Raw genomic sequence first — 15,241 nt, 5'->3', positions numbered from 1 at the left:
TTATTATTGGTATTATAATAAAAAATAAAAAAAAATACAGAATTTGCATTTTATTGAATAATTTAATAATCTCGTCAAAATGGTAAAATAGGTATAAATTTAATTTACAAAATACAATCACACTATCACAATTCACAGCTGTTTAAAAATACAAATATATTAATATTAATATAAATTATACATAAATAGACATGTGGTATTACACTTTATAGGTACTAATTTTATTGTTATAGTCTACTACAATAGGCAGCAGTTGTGTGAACAATATTAAAAATATCACTGTTATATAGGTAGTATTAAATATGAGGGGATGAAAGTGTTCAACAGTTAAAGTTAAGTTAATAAACTTGAAATTAATAATGAAACAGAACATTTATTTTGTAGATTATATAATAACTATTAAATACAATAATAATAAAAAAAATGTTATTAAAATTAAATAAAATATATTATGGTAATAAGTAATTACTTAACGCAGTTGAATAACAAATAGGTTTTTAAAGAAACATGAAAGTTAACAACAAATAAACATTTATTTTAGATTTAAAGGAACTTGATAATTTGACAAATAACATTTTTACAACATATAAAATATTAACCAAATTCATTCAAATTAGATTAATATGATTAATATAAACATGAATAATGAATATGAAAAATTGAAAAATATATATTATATGCTTACAAGTTTTGTGAAGAAAGACATTACAAAAAAAATAAATATGTTAAATAAAAATTATAACTCAAGGTACAGCCAGGTAAATTACATAAAAATGATGATTAAGTATAAAATATCTTAGGTACCAAGTTAATTAAATAATTCAATCTTTACAATATATAATATATTTAGTTATAATTAGTTATAAAATATCACTGAAAAAGTTTTAAAAAATTAATATTATAAGTTATTTAAATGTACATCTAATATAAATGTTTTAATGTTTTAATACATCGAGTTAAATATTAAAAAATGCAAATGAAATTGACCTGTATACAAATAAAATCACTATTCTAATAATTTTTTCTTTGAACTTACTAATTGTTACATATTATAATATACTCAAAATTAGAATTAAATCAATTTCTTATATATTAAAACATATAAAATATAATGAATGAACCAAATATTGTCAATAATTCAAATATTATTTTTCAAAAATGTTAAGCTATTAAAAGTAGTTATTCAAAATATTGAACATAAGAACATGAAATATTTTTACACATTTCAATAAGTATATTAATAAATAATAATATACAATAGTAATAATAATGATACATATTGGTAAATTATTTTAACGTTTATAACGTTTTTATCTGTATTTATAAATAAATAATATTTATGATAAACGTGTATAAATATAATATTTTTTAATGGGACATAAATTGCAATTAACATTAACAATAAACACACTCAATAATATATAATATAAATTTCATAATTAAAAATATTAAATCTTCATATATACTCGGAGTATAACACAATAAAAAAAAAATAAAACTTAATACTATACAAAAAATAACAATTATTATTTAAATTCGTATTTGAATTAAAATAAAATACATAAAATAATATTTCTATGATGAATCAAAATAGTATAGCTGGTACCAAAATATTAAAAGTTTCTAACACCTCAATACCTCCATGCAAACTGCATACTTTTGGGTATTCTTTTTTCACCAAAAATCTACAAAACTTGTTAACTTTATTTAATTCATTATCATTGTCAACCACTATTAATACACTACCTCTATTATTAACTAAGGCACTTAATTCTGGGCTAGGCTCTAAATCAAAATTTTCATCGGCAAAGTCTTCTTCCTTAACAGGAATATTTAAACTACCCGGTATACTCTTTTCTATGTAACATTCTTGTGCTCTCGAGTCCACAACCAAAAATTTATGGCTGGACTTTTTTAATTCTTGCAAATCATAAACACTTATTCTAGGACTAAATTCATTTTGCAATATTTCATAAATTAAACATGGATCATGCTCTCGAGTTTCAGTTCTGAACTCATGTTTTCTAAATGTAATTGACCTTGGTGTTACGTCACTAAACTTAGATGATTCTAAAACGCACTTCTCGATGTCCACTTCTGGTAAGTCCGAAAACAATAATATACACTCATTAAACCCAGAATTTAATAGGGTACTGCGTAACTGAGTAAGGATTGATAATCCTACAAACAACGGATATGACGAATCACCTAGTAAGAGTTTATCCCAAAGATGAAATATTTTATGCATGGGAAACACATGGGAAAACATTGTTAAAAACCAAGGTATAGCAAATAAATCTGGTATGAAACCTTTGTCATCCAAGTGATTTGCTAATTGTGGATCATGAAATGCAATTAAATGAAATAATTTTATTAAATATTCTCGAATAACAGCAGAGTTGTCACGTAAAAATACATCATTTAAATATTTTTTCACGAATGCCGTTAAACATGCATAGGCTACATGTTCTTTGCAAAAGTTTAAATAAACAAATGGTGCACACAATGAATCTAATCCTTGCCAATAAACATATTCGGGATGACTAACAAGCCATGCTTTTAAAACTCTTTTTAATTTTTTATGAGCTACTGAAGACGACAATAGATCATTATATTGATGGCATCTTGGTATATCAACTTCGATTTGTCTATCTGTTACACCAGCAGTTTCTTTATCTATTGACAAATAAGTGTTTTCTGTATCACCGCAAACATTCAACAAACATGCCCAAATTTCTCCTCTGAAATATGGCGGAATATCTTTCTTTGCTTCAGTGATTAATTTGTCCAATTTGAAAGGAAAAGATGATAATAAACGATCAAACAAGACAATTCGATGAAACTGATATTCAGTGTCTTTTTCACGAATGACTAGCGGTAACTTATCAGTAGTATCATCGCATTCTTTAATTTGATCAATTAAAGGATCATAATCTGTTATTTTTAGATGTTGAAGCCTATTTACCAATAGGTCTAAAGATAGCTCAATTATCTGTAAGTCTAGTAAACAACTTTGGTTACGTGTATTACCATACAATGTTCCTTCAAGAATGATCAGTCGAGGTAAAAGTAAAATAGATGATTCATTTCTTAATAAGCCTTTTTTTTTTAATGCCCATTCAACATCTCCACCAGCAAGTTTCCATAAATAATAGACTTGGTTCAGTTTCATTTGACGCAATGGATGTTTACATGAATAACATTTATTTGATAATATTTTTGAATACTCATAAAGAGAAAATATCTTATGATCATATAATTCTTTTGGGCACATTCTTTTAGTAGCATCCATACAAATACATTTACTGAGAAAGTCTTTCAATTCAGTAGGTAATGACTGATAAATAGTCAAACGACCCATTTCACGAGCAAGTCTCATCACAACATCAGTACAATGTGTTAACGATAATATTTTACGAATTATCTGACTAAGCTTAAGTGTTGGCCAAAGTTGTGCTCCCAACAACAATTCTAAAACAATAATACCCAATGACCAGGAATCTGTTTTAGGACCAGATTTATTTGAAGCTCTATCGAGAACTAATACTTCAGGTGCAGTATATTTAAGTTTTCCAATAGGAAAAGTAATATTTTTACCACTATTTGTCATATAATAAATCCCATAATTAAATAGTTTAACATTATCTTCTTCATCTAATAATATGTATTGAGGAGTTAAAAATCGATGTACTAAACCATTATTGTTTAAATAAGTCAATGCAGATAATACTTTATGAGTCCAACTTAGTACTTTCTCTAATGGTATTAGTAATGAAAAGTTTTTTGATTCAGTCCATAGAGATCGGTTAAAATATTGAGAGACCAAAATGATGCGGCCATGCTGTTTCCGAATAAAATCCAAATGTGACACTAAATTTGGATGATTTAAAGTCTTAAGTTTTTGAGCATTTCCTAAAATTGTAATAGAATTAGGAGTTAATGGTAAACCATTAGCACCACAAGACTCTGAAGTATGTTGAGCAGCAAATAAAGTTTGAACGCCAAACAACGGAGGAACAGGAGCATCCACACAGTTGCAAGTCATGATAAATGTTTAATGGAATTTATCTAAAATAAATTTTAAAAAACAAAATAAGTATTGTTGATTATTATATTATTAAATATAAATAAGTTACATGTATCCACATTTAACTGTTTACTTTTTTATAAAAATATCTTCTTAATAACTAAATAAAAACTATTATTTCAAAACAATTAATAAAAAAAATGTATGTTTTAATTTTATCTTTACAGTTTCTTAAGATTTATAGAAATATATATTAACCACTTAAATTAAATTTTGGTTTAAATACAAATATACAATGCATTTCTTGATTAATAGAATTAAAAAAGATTTTTTCAGTAGCTAATACACTTGTATATTATTTATAATAGCAATTTATATTAATGTCACAGATCCTATTATCAATAAATCTGACACTAAATTATTTATAATTATTATAAAATTCTAATTTAGTATTCAACTAATCTTTATTTACTTAAATATTATTGTTTTATAAAATAAATACTTAGTTGAAGTAATAATGTATATTGTAATATTATACACAAAATAAATAAAAATTGCATACCTAAATGTTGTTTAGGTTTATTAAATGTTGCATTGTAAAAAAATATTTTATAATTTAATTTTATGCATAACCACATAAATGTAGAATTTAAAATGCCTACAAGTATTTGCTACTTTTTTAATGAAGTTTTCAAAAATCTATTTTTGTTTTTATTTAAATTGCATTCATCTAATTTAAAATCTTTGAGATTAAAGTATAACTGACTAGCAGTAACCATGTATAATATAACATAACAATATAATATAATATAACATGTATAACATAAACCATGTTAGAATTACTCATAACATATTTTATTCTGTGCTCATAATATGACATTTTATACTATCTAATAGTTATTATACTTACAAGTTAAAAGGAACATCTATTATAGTATATTGTATGTATTAAAAATAATATTGTTCAAATCACTACTGTGTAAATTACCAAATTTAAACATTTAAATAGAAGTAAAAATAATGAGTGAAGGCGTTATCTATTATTTTATACTACTTGTTATTCAGATTTTTCAAATACATTTTTTTTCCTTTATCAAAAATCTAAAGTGTTATCATTGTAATACTTTGAAAATAAACCATATACCAAAATGTATAAATAATCCGTTTTTTTTATTACCACGGTTACTAATTATAAAAACGTCACATAACCATGATTTGTTTTCAGATAAGGAAAACCTGGTTAAGTTCATGAAGACCTTATACCGAGCTTATCAGTATAAACAAAATTATTTTGTAATTTGTATTCAAAATGCTCTAAAATGCAATAAATCATAATATTCGTGATTTATTTTTTCTTATTACCTACTTTAATCATTTTCTTTTAAATCTGGTAGTTTTCTAAAACGGGTGTTGATATTATTGATACCTACTGCAGACAATATCATTCATAATGCCCCGGTTGAAGAAAAGATCTTTGGAAACCAAAGCTAGGATATCGCGAATGAAACGAGCCGAAAAGCGAAGAGAACAAATTTTGATTTTAAAAACACAAGCCGAAGAAATGGAAATTTTATGGTATGAACCGTGATTTAACATTTGTTGTTTGTTTAGTTATCCTTAAAATTCAACCATTTCAACCCTCTAAACTGCTTTACAATATAAGAATGTATTTTAATACATAGTAAATAGTTACTAATTAGTATTACATTGACTAACTGTAAGTTGTAATTATTAACTTTATTTTTATTCAAGTAAAATTTGAATTAAGTATTAAAAAGATTTACCTAGCATTTAATTCAATTTTACTTGTTTTAAAACATTATTCTTTAAGTAAAATTGTAACTGGACGGCTACTGGCTAACTAATGGCTTCATTAAATATCTATAATTTACAAATACAGAACCTATTAAAACTAATTTTGCAAATACTAATTCATTCCAACCAAGAAAAAAGGGTACTGAATACTGATCTGTTATTGTTATTACCTTATCATATATTAAAATTTAATCGTCTCGTAATACTGTTAATAAATACTGATAATGTAGTATGTATATTTAATTTTAACTAATCATTAAAAACTATAAAAAGAATGATTAAATATAATATAAAATATATAGTATTAGTTTGAGATTATAATAAAAAAAAAAAATTGATATGATATTATGACAGAAGTCTAAATTCTGAAATACCTATCCAAAAAAATGTTCTCAAAAAATCTTTTTTACTAAGCTTTTACTGCTACATGAGCTCTGCCAAATAAGACTCAAAGATATTTTGAAAAGTACCACAATTTTGTTTTTCTCTCATTTTTTAGCATCCTATATTTTATCCACTTTTTGGCAGTAAGCTTCAGAGAGGGTTCATTAATTGTATTTTTGGTTAACATAACCATGATAATAACCTACGATTTATGTATGTAGCAATCCAAAAATATTATTTGTTGATACAACAATAATTAACAGCGATAACAGATAAAATAATCAAAACAATTTTTTATATTCCATCGATACATAATAATACATTAAACTCTCGTTATGTTGAATCTGAAGGGGGACGAAAAAAAGTTTGAGATACTCTTATCTTGTTTTATTAAAAAAAAATTTAAAAACACTAGTACGAATAATACGAAAGCTTAAAATACTAAATATATTAAACCTAAAATATTTAAATAATTGAAATGACTGAATAAATAATTTTTTTTAAAAAAAATTTGTCATTCAAGTTTATTTAATATTACTTTTATCTGACACGAAGTCTTCCAAATTAGATAAAGCAAAAAAAGCCTTATGTTCTATACCTGTTTTAGTCTCAAATAAACTCCTTAATGTTTTTAAAGCATGTTTAGCTTGTTGAATTGTAACTTCAAAAGTGACTTTCTCCTCATTTTGTGGTCCAACATCACTCTTGCTATGATTAACGATGGTAAAAATATTATTTGTGTACTTGAGAAACGAAAAACGATTGATTTTATATCGAGAGCAAGACGTTAATAAGTATGATGGTAGTTTCAAGGGAAATTCATTGTAGTTCGAAATAACGAAAAATTCAAGATAGCAACATTCTACATAATACAAATTTACTGTATATGATATTAAATATTAATATAGGTAGTAACATTATCATGATTTAAGTATAGTTATTCAAATAAACATGGTTCTTAAACGTCCAACAATTGACCTTGTAATAATTTAACGTACTCTATGCTAAAACATTTATAGATTAGTATAAAATATATTTTACAATATTATGTCTAACATATCTATTATATATTTACTATTTAGTCGTGGTATAAGAAGTGAAGGAGCTCTTGTACCACCTATCAGACAAACAGCATCAATATTTAAACAGCCAGTTACTGTTCATAAGAACCAGGAAGGAAAAGTTAAAACAGACTTCAAACACGGAAGACAAGAAAAACCTAGACAAGTAACTCAGTATATTTATTGATCTATGGACCTATTATAATATTATCATTTGTTACAGGTATTTTGGGAGAAAAGACTTGAAGGTATTCGAGCATCAGAAAAAGATGGTTATGAATTAGGTACCAGATGGACTGGTCTATTGCGACCTGCTGGTCCTCATGTTAGTGACGATACTCTATTGCAGAGTGTAGCAACTGCTTTACATGTATGTGCTATGCCAGTGACTGGACAACCTCCGATGCGATCTCATTACGATAAAGAAATTGTGTATCGGATTCCAGATCAACCACTTGTCCAGGTATGATATATATGGCTATTATGACTGTCATATAGTATGATTCTACCACAAATAAATGAATTAAAAATTATATCATATAGTGTATCATTATTTTTAGCAATTAAACAAATTGTTGTCAAAAATGATGAATATTGTGTTGTTTTATAATTTTGTATTCATTCGGTATAGCAACAATTCAAATTACAAAAACTTCCATATCTCTCAAAAATGCATTAAATAAATCCGATTTATTTATTCCTTGCCACCATTTTTCCATGAGATATCTGCAAAATGTATCATTGTATCATATGTATTATGTTAAATTATACATAACTTATAATAATTTGTGGTTGATTCGTCACTACTTATAATTAAATAAAAATCTGTTATAAAGTGGAGAAAAAGATTAAATTGTATCTATTAAAGATAAACTTAGGCCTGTGTAAAAGCCAGCCTGTTGCTGGTAAACTGCATTCTACAGCAGACGGTAGAAAAACATTTGCCGGCAGAACGCATACTATATGACAGCCAAATATATATTTTTAAAATAGCAATTAGTTACAAGTGTAGTTATAAAACCCAATATTTGTATGTAAAATAAACATTGTTTATTATTTTAGGAGGTGAGTGTAACCGTCGAAGACATCAAAAGTCAAGAAGAACGTGTAATAGCAGCCAGAAAACGACTTCAAGAAATAATGGTGAAAATCAAATAAAATTTTAGTATATTTTTCTCACTTTTTTAATTTTTATCTTTTATGACTTAATTAATATTAATAATAATATGCAAATAAATTTATATTTTTTTTGATTTCATCCTATTGTTTGTGTCTTATTAAAAACTTTTTGACCTGTAACTACTTAACACGTTGACTGCCACATAGCCACTGACAGTCATTCAATTGGCATTTGTTATATGCCAAGCATATTTTTCAATGTATTCCAAATTTTTATATCTCAATTTTTTGAAAAAATAGAAAAATAAAAAAGAATGTATTTTATCAAAAAAATTGTAATGATTCCCGCTACACCACAGTCCTTATTTAGTGCATTATTGTAGCGCCATAGAAAAGTTAATAATAAAAAACCAAATTCATTTGTGATCGCCGGCAGTCATGTGGCAGCCAACGTGTTAAGTGCAAAAACTTAAGTATGCTAATATTGTTGGAATATAAATAATAAATACTCCAAGTTATCTTAAAATCTTACAGATGTTAAGTGCATACATATACAATAGTGGTTATATATGGTTACAATCTCTACAGTATAGAATAAAATAAATTAATAACTGATTGGCGGATGACTACTTTACTCTCTTTAATTGAGTATTTCTAAAATTTCTTATTAATTTTTTTTTACCCATACAATTAATACATTTAAATTTATAGTTAGAATACATATTATAATAATTTGTGTTACCTAATGAAAACAATGTATAAATGTGTAAGTAGGTCCTTTATTATAAACATGCAATCAAATGCATATTGCATAACAATTATGTATGTACAAATTACTATTTCCCTAATAAAATATATTTAATAATAATTAAATAACTGAATATTTTATAAATTACATCATATTTGTATTACACACACATAAAACAAGGATATAGCCTTTTAACTATTTAATGTTATTAATTAATCAAAAATACAATTTATTTATAATTTACGTGGTTTAAGTAAACAATATGTTTACTTGACATTTTTTTTATTTTTAATAACAATATTTCAAAAATGGATTCTAAACAGCATCATGTATTATACTTTATAAGCTGTAATTAAATGTCTGATTATTTCCAAATTTTAATATTCTAAAATGTATGTTTATAAGCTTTCTTATAATATAATAAAAATCTAAGTCCAGTGTGATCTATAAAAATTCTTTTGTTTTCAAATATATTTAAGACAATCTTATGACTATAATCAACTTCCAAACATAGCTTAATTCATTTAGAACATAGAAAACTTAGAAATAAATAATACTAAAATAAAAAAGTAATTAATCAAAAATTGTCTAATTCAAAAGCTAAAAAAATTTAATTTACTTAGGAAGTATTACAATTTATAACTTATTAAGTTATAAAATTATAATATTTTTATTGAATTAAATTCATCTAAAACATTTCAAGTTACAATGAAATAGTAAAATTAACTATTTTTAATATCATTTAACATTGACATTCTACTTATTTAATTTGAATTAATTTGTTAACTATCCACTAAAAGAGCAGCTTTTTATTGTCAGATAACACATTCTATACCACTAAAAATTTCCCAAAATTAAAAATCAAATTCACTATGTGAACAGTTGTAACTACATTTTGAATTTGTGTCCAGCAGAACTAGTTGTATGTTGTCGTTAGATTTATTATTAGAGTTAATTGAGTATCTACTAACTATCCATTATCAATTTTAAAGGTAACAACGTACGAGGTAGAATGTATGTTGATTTTTACGATATTTTAATTCCTCAAAGCATTTTTAAATACTCTGAAATTTGTTATAGCCAATTTCACTCATATATAAAAGCTAAATTATCATTTTATTATTTTAAAACAAAATCCGCTGAACACTAATTTCTGATACTATACTAAGATTGGTTCAACATAATATATGCTTGTATGGTCTTGGCGTCCAGTGTCCACCTTAAAAAAAAATTCTCGTTGTGCCACTGATGAACATGCCTAAATTAGGCAGCCCAATGTATTTTAGTGCACTACACAGTGCATTTATTACACCTAAGGGAAAGAACTACATAAACCGGGATTTGCTTTTATAATCATTATTAAGTGGCAACAACCGGCAAACATTTTGAAATAAAAAACGTTGCCTATAACAAGTACATAATATATATTATTATATTATCACTAAATTAAAATTATGCCTCTCTATTTAAGTGGCTTGTGACATGTAATATGGATCCTACAGTTTTTGAACCTATATAGTGTTCGCGTAGAGTGCGTTTTCTTTGTTGACAACGTTATATACCAAAACGTTTACCTACCTGAAACGCGTCAATTTATATATATAAATATTATATATATTATACCTATACAAACATTTTATAATGCACTTACAGTGCTCGGCGGATACTGCTTTTGTATTATATTCTGTTCTGATGTTTTCAATAGTATATGATTGTATTGTATAAAATACTGCCCCACCGTAATGGGCCACACAGAGTCCAATCTTCGAAACGGGACTGCGGGTTATTTATTGTAGCTACAGCATCATCTACACTACCTACCCGAAAAAAATACTGCATATGCCGTGTGACATCCTTATTGTATATAATCTATATATAAACCTATAATAAATTATAATTTTTACTCGCCCATAAACATTCTCACTTTTGCATTTATATATCCACGACGAAACCTTCAAATCCTCCATTATATTCGACCGTTTCTCGATGAATGTAAACCAGGGGTTACCAACTGGTGGTCAGCAAGCACATTTTTGATTAACTCCGATGGTCTCGCAATATTATAAAATACCTAAACAACATGATTTTACGTTTTTATAAATAAAACGTGAATTTGTTATTAATTATTGAGAAGACGTCTCACGCCCGTATTCAAGCGCCAAAAGCGCCTTTATAAGAATAATAATTAGAACCGATTGGTTCGCATTAACTTGTGGAAAAAGTCATTAACGGTATTGAGTTAGGAAAGTGGAAAGTTTGGAGAGTTTTGAAACGGATTCCCATAAAAATTAGTAGATGTCCCTCTAGTATAAACTATATATAGTACTAGTACCTATATAAATAATTTTATAATTACTAGAGACTACCTATTTCTTATTTTACTATTATACTAATCATGTAAGTTAAATTAATTTTTTGAAAAAATACTTAATTATTATTATAATTATTACAGTACATACCTAATACCACCTACCTATAATATATTGCTTCGAATTTTCAAGAACATGTTTAAATTACAATAACTAAAATCGTTATTTTTCGTTTAAATATATATCAAATTTTATCAAAAATTAAATTTTAAATTATTATAAAACATTTGTTGGGCGTATAAATATTTTACATTTCAGTTAGAAGTAAAGATACAAACCTTCAGTCAATAACATTACCTACATAATATGAATATACTAACACACCATTCAACGTAACAAATCACACGCTCATCTCAAATTTAAATATTAAACAGTCTTAGAGGTTGTAACATCCTCTTACAGCTATTTAGTCACCACATGACAATCCAAACCCTCATCTGATCCATGCCCTTAACTCTGTCAACATTCCAGAAAACCCGTCGAGAACTCAAAAAAAAACTGGAGTAGAAAAAACCTATACTAATATAATACAGAAATAATACAGAAATAAATTATAGAATTAAATAAGCCAAAAACATAATACATTCACGTTAAAATTGTTACTGCTGGTTAGTTTCTTTTAATCAAATCTTTCATATAAAAAAATATACATAATATATATATTATATACTTTGCATCACGTACATTTATTGTAAAAATACTTTTACAGATTGTATATTTTCAAATAAATATTAAAAATAAAAATAAAAAGCAAAAACTATTTATATATATAAAAAGAAGTGTACATTTTGAATACATTTTATAACTCAAGATCCACCAAACCGATTCCGATAAAGATTGCAGGGCATATTATTAAGATTGATATGTAGATGGTTTCTGTGAAGTTTGTACGCTGTGCGATAAGTGATTTCGGAGTTATGGCCTAACCTTTACAACATAAAAAATAATTGGCGAAATAAGTCAATGTTCACCGTAAATCTCAAAATCACAGCAATAGACTAGGTAACATAACAAGTTATACCAAGTTTTATTGTTTTACTTTTACCAACAGGCAACAGTATAAAAACCACGAGATGACACATTATTGTATTTTATCTACCGTAATAAAAAAAAAAATTGATATAACTTTGAAACTTAAGGATTAGAAATTATAAACTTACGTACACATTTCGCGGGGTCCACAATCCACCACGGGTGGATTGTCTACCTGCAGATAATATACTGCTTGCATAATAATAAGAGAGTCTCACGGGCAACGCCAAGCAGAATGACTATAATATTATTACTTGACTAACTCACTGTGTAAAGCGTGAACAATGATAGATCAATGTTTGCAATTTACACGGTACATTCGTACAATCGTATTACAAATTTAGTGTGCAATATAAGAAAGCATTTTACAAAATTCGCATTTTAAAGTGATGCTTGCACAAGTTTTTTGAGAATCGAAATAGTCAATGAAAACGTCTAAGTCTTGAACACCATTAAACCGAATCTTAAATAACAAATTAATCAAAATTCGAATCATATTATAGAATTGGCATTTTAACGGGCAACGAAGTGCACGGGTTCAGCTTGTTTATTATAAATGATGATTATTATTGATTATTTAGAAACCATCCTCTTAGTTGAAAATCAAAACAGTCTTATAGACTAAGACAATGACTAATGAGACACTAAAAAATTGTTTTTAAAAACACATTTCATTCATCATTGTAAAACAATAAAATTACATTCATCGCTTTACGCGAAAACGTAAACACACAAGCTACAGCCAAAGACCGATCCAGACCAGTGCTTCCCAAACTTTTTATCGTTACCACCGGCTTGTAAAAAAAAATTGACAGACGCCCCCTCCCTTAAAGAAAATCGTATTGGTACATAAGTACGCAATGAAAAATTAATTATAAACTTTCACCCCCCCCCCCCCCCCACGCCCACTTCAGGAAAATATGCTAATCCAAACGGTCAGGTATACTGCTACTACTCACAGATTTGTAAATATTCCATGATTAAGACGCAAATATCTGGTATACAAAATATGTTTTTAGAACCAAATTACCGCAACCAATAGGTAACCATGTTTACAATGACCACTTAATTTTGTTTTCCCAGTGACCTGAAAAAACTTCACATAAAATCGTTTATATAGACTATTTTGATTACAGTCATATTTTTAATTTTATCGTTTTTTTTCTGTAGTTTATATACAATAATACATTGACTAATGACTATATAGTGCACGTATCATTGATTTTATAATAATTTATTATTGATATGCTGGTATTTGAGTACATATATATATTTGAACAAATTGCGTTCCTTTATATGAATGCGCAATTGTCAAATACAGTATTTTGTATTATTAATTATCGGTTTTCACTAACAGGTAATACAATTTCATTTTTATATATTACTAATAATATCTGTAAAAGAAATATAAGATACATTTGAAAGATGTGTAACGAAAAACGTTCATTCGTCATACAGCGTATACGCGGCTATAACAGATTTACATTGTAAAGACAAACTGTCTGTTTTTGCAGATATTAATCCCAACAATTTATAATCCGTATAAATTATATATTTCAAATTAATATCTGTTCAATTACTCATATACTGTGTATTTGTATACTACAAATTATGATTATAATATAACCATCGACTGTGCTAGATAAAGATAACCACTGCTGTGAATAATAATATTATGATATTATATACTTTGCCACCAACTGTCCTGTAGCATATCGCCATATCGGCTAATTATGATTGATGACGAATAGTTAAAATACAAATTATGGGCGTCAAACCTGTCCCACAAGACCTACTGTAATATTTATTGTCTATACGACTAATCCGAGGTGATAGCCAATAAGTATAACTATTAACTACATTATGTCTTTTATATTATCTGTGTTAAACTGTGATGTTTAATGTTCTCACTTACATCTAACGTCAAACTCATAAAAAAAATATATAGGTATGAAATTCTACTCAACTTTTAGCTAGATATAATTTTAAAAAGCAAAATTTTCAAGGGACTTGGTATTAAATTTTAAACCTTCGGAATGAATACTAAAAATAATTGTGTTCGTTTTTAACCAAAAAATAATTTACAAATTGTTGAGATTTTAATGGATTTCGTCAAAATTATTCATTCAAATACTCATAAAAAAAAATTATAGATATCGTTTTTTTTTTTTATTATTATTTAATTTCCAGTAACTTATGAAAAACCATTATATTAAATTTATAGAAAAAACTAAAAAGATGTACACTGGTGGGGGTGTGGTGCTAAAGCCCCCCACGAGTTGGCACATGTCTACCCCTAGGAGGGCTATAACTTCCCCCTCCAAAAAAAATTAACCCCCTACACTTACGCCTATCTCTGCTGTCTTGTCACCCGAACATGCGGAACACGTCACGTATATAATATGTATAATAGTACTTGTACGTAACATGTTTTTTATCGAAAATTTGGGATAAAATCGTAATAAAAAAAATAAACCAACTGAATATTGTCGTAAGCTCGTAAATAATGTAACATATTATAATCTGGTGGTTATATTAAAACAATATTTTTTATATATCATACCAACATTAAGTGCAGCAGAACTGGTGAACAGTTTTCCCGCGACCATATTATTATTATGTATTTTTTTTTTTTTTTGTTCATTTGTTGTGTCCCAATAGGTAGGTACATCGGGTACGCGAACAT

At 26.6% G+C, this 15,241-nt stretch overlaps 2 protein-coding genes across 2 annotated transcripts; one reads left to right on the top strand and one right to left on the bottom strand.

Annotated features, from left to right (window-relative positions):
* Positions 1-32: 32 nt before the first annotated feature.
* On the bottom strand, positions 33-5,108 carry LOC114120143 (TBC domain-containing protein kinase-like protein). The gene is made up of 2 exons (XM_027981961.2): positions 4,938-5,108; positions 33-4,068 (listed from the first exon to the last, which is right to left on the bottom strand). The coding sequence occupies exon 2, from the start codon at positions 4,043-4,045 to the stop codon at positions 1,586-1,588; it is 2,460 nt and encodes an 819-aa protein (XP_027837762.1). The 5' UTR covers positions 4,046-4,068; positions 4,938-5,108; the 3' UTR covers positions 33-1,585.
* A 197-nt stretch (positions 5,109-5,305) lies between these two features.
* Positions 5,306-8,681, top strand: LOC114120144 (methyl-CpG-binding domain protein 2). The gene is made up of 4 exons (XM_027981963.2): positions 5,306-5,602; positions 7,309-7,453; positions 7,511-7,750; positions 8,350-8,681. The coding sequence occupies exons 1-4, from the start codon at positions 5,478-5,480 to the stop codon at positions 8,443-8,445; spliced, it is 606 nt and encodes a 201-aa protein (XP_027837764.1). The 5' UTR covers positions 5,306-5,477; the 3' UTR covers positions 8,446-8,681.
* Positions 8,682-15,241: the final 6,560 nt, after the last annotated feature.

The sequence above is a fragment of the Aphis gossypii genome, chromosome 2 (assembly GCF_020184175.1).
Source record: "Aphis gossypii isolate Hap1 chromosome 2, ASM2018417v2, whole genome shotgun sequence".
NCBI lineage: Eukaryota > Metazoa > Arthropoda > Insecta > Hemiptera > Aphididae > Aphis > Aphis gossypii.
Note: the sequence above shows the minus strand (reverse complement) of the source record. Positions and strands in the feature narration are given on the sequence as shown.

Excerpts from the sequence above, each read along its gene's own strand:
- LOC114120143 (XM_027981961.2), bottom strand. The coding sequence starts at position 4,045 with ATGACTTGCAACTGTGTGGATGCTCCTGTTCCTCCGTTGTTTGGCGTT.
- LOC114120144 (XM_027981963.2), top strand. The coding sequence starts at position 5,478 with ATGCCCCGGTTGAAGAAAAGATCTTTGGAAACCAAAGCTAGGATATCG. Across the intron at positions 5,603-7,308 it reads GAAGAAATGGAAATTTTATG|TCGTGGTATAAGAAGTGAAG; the intron begins GTATGAACCGTG and ends TTTACTATTTAG. Across the intron at positions 7,454-7,510 it reads GACAAGAAAAACCTAGACAA|GTATTTTGGGAGAAAAGACT; the intron begins GTAACTCAGTAT and ends CATTTGTTACAG.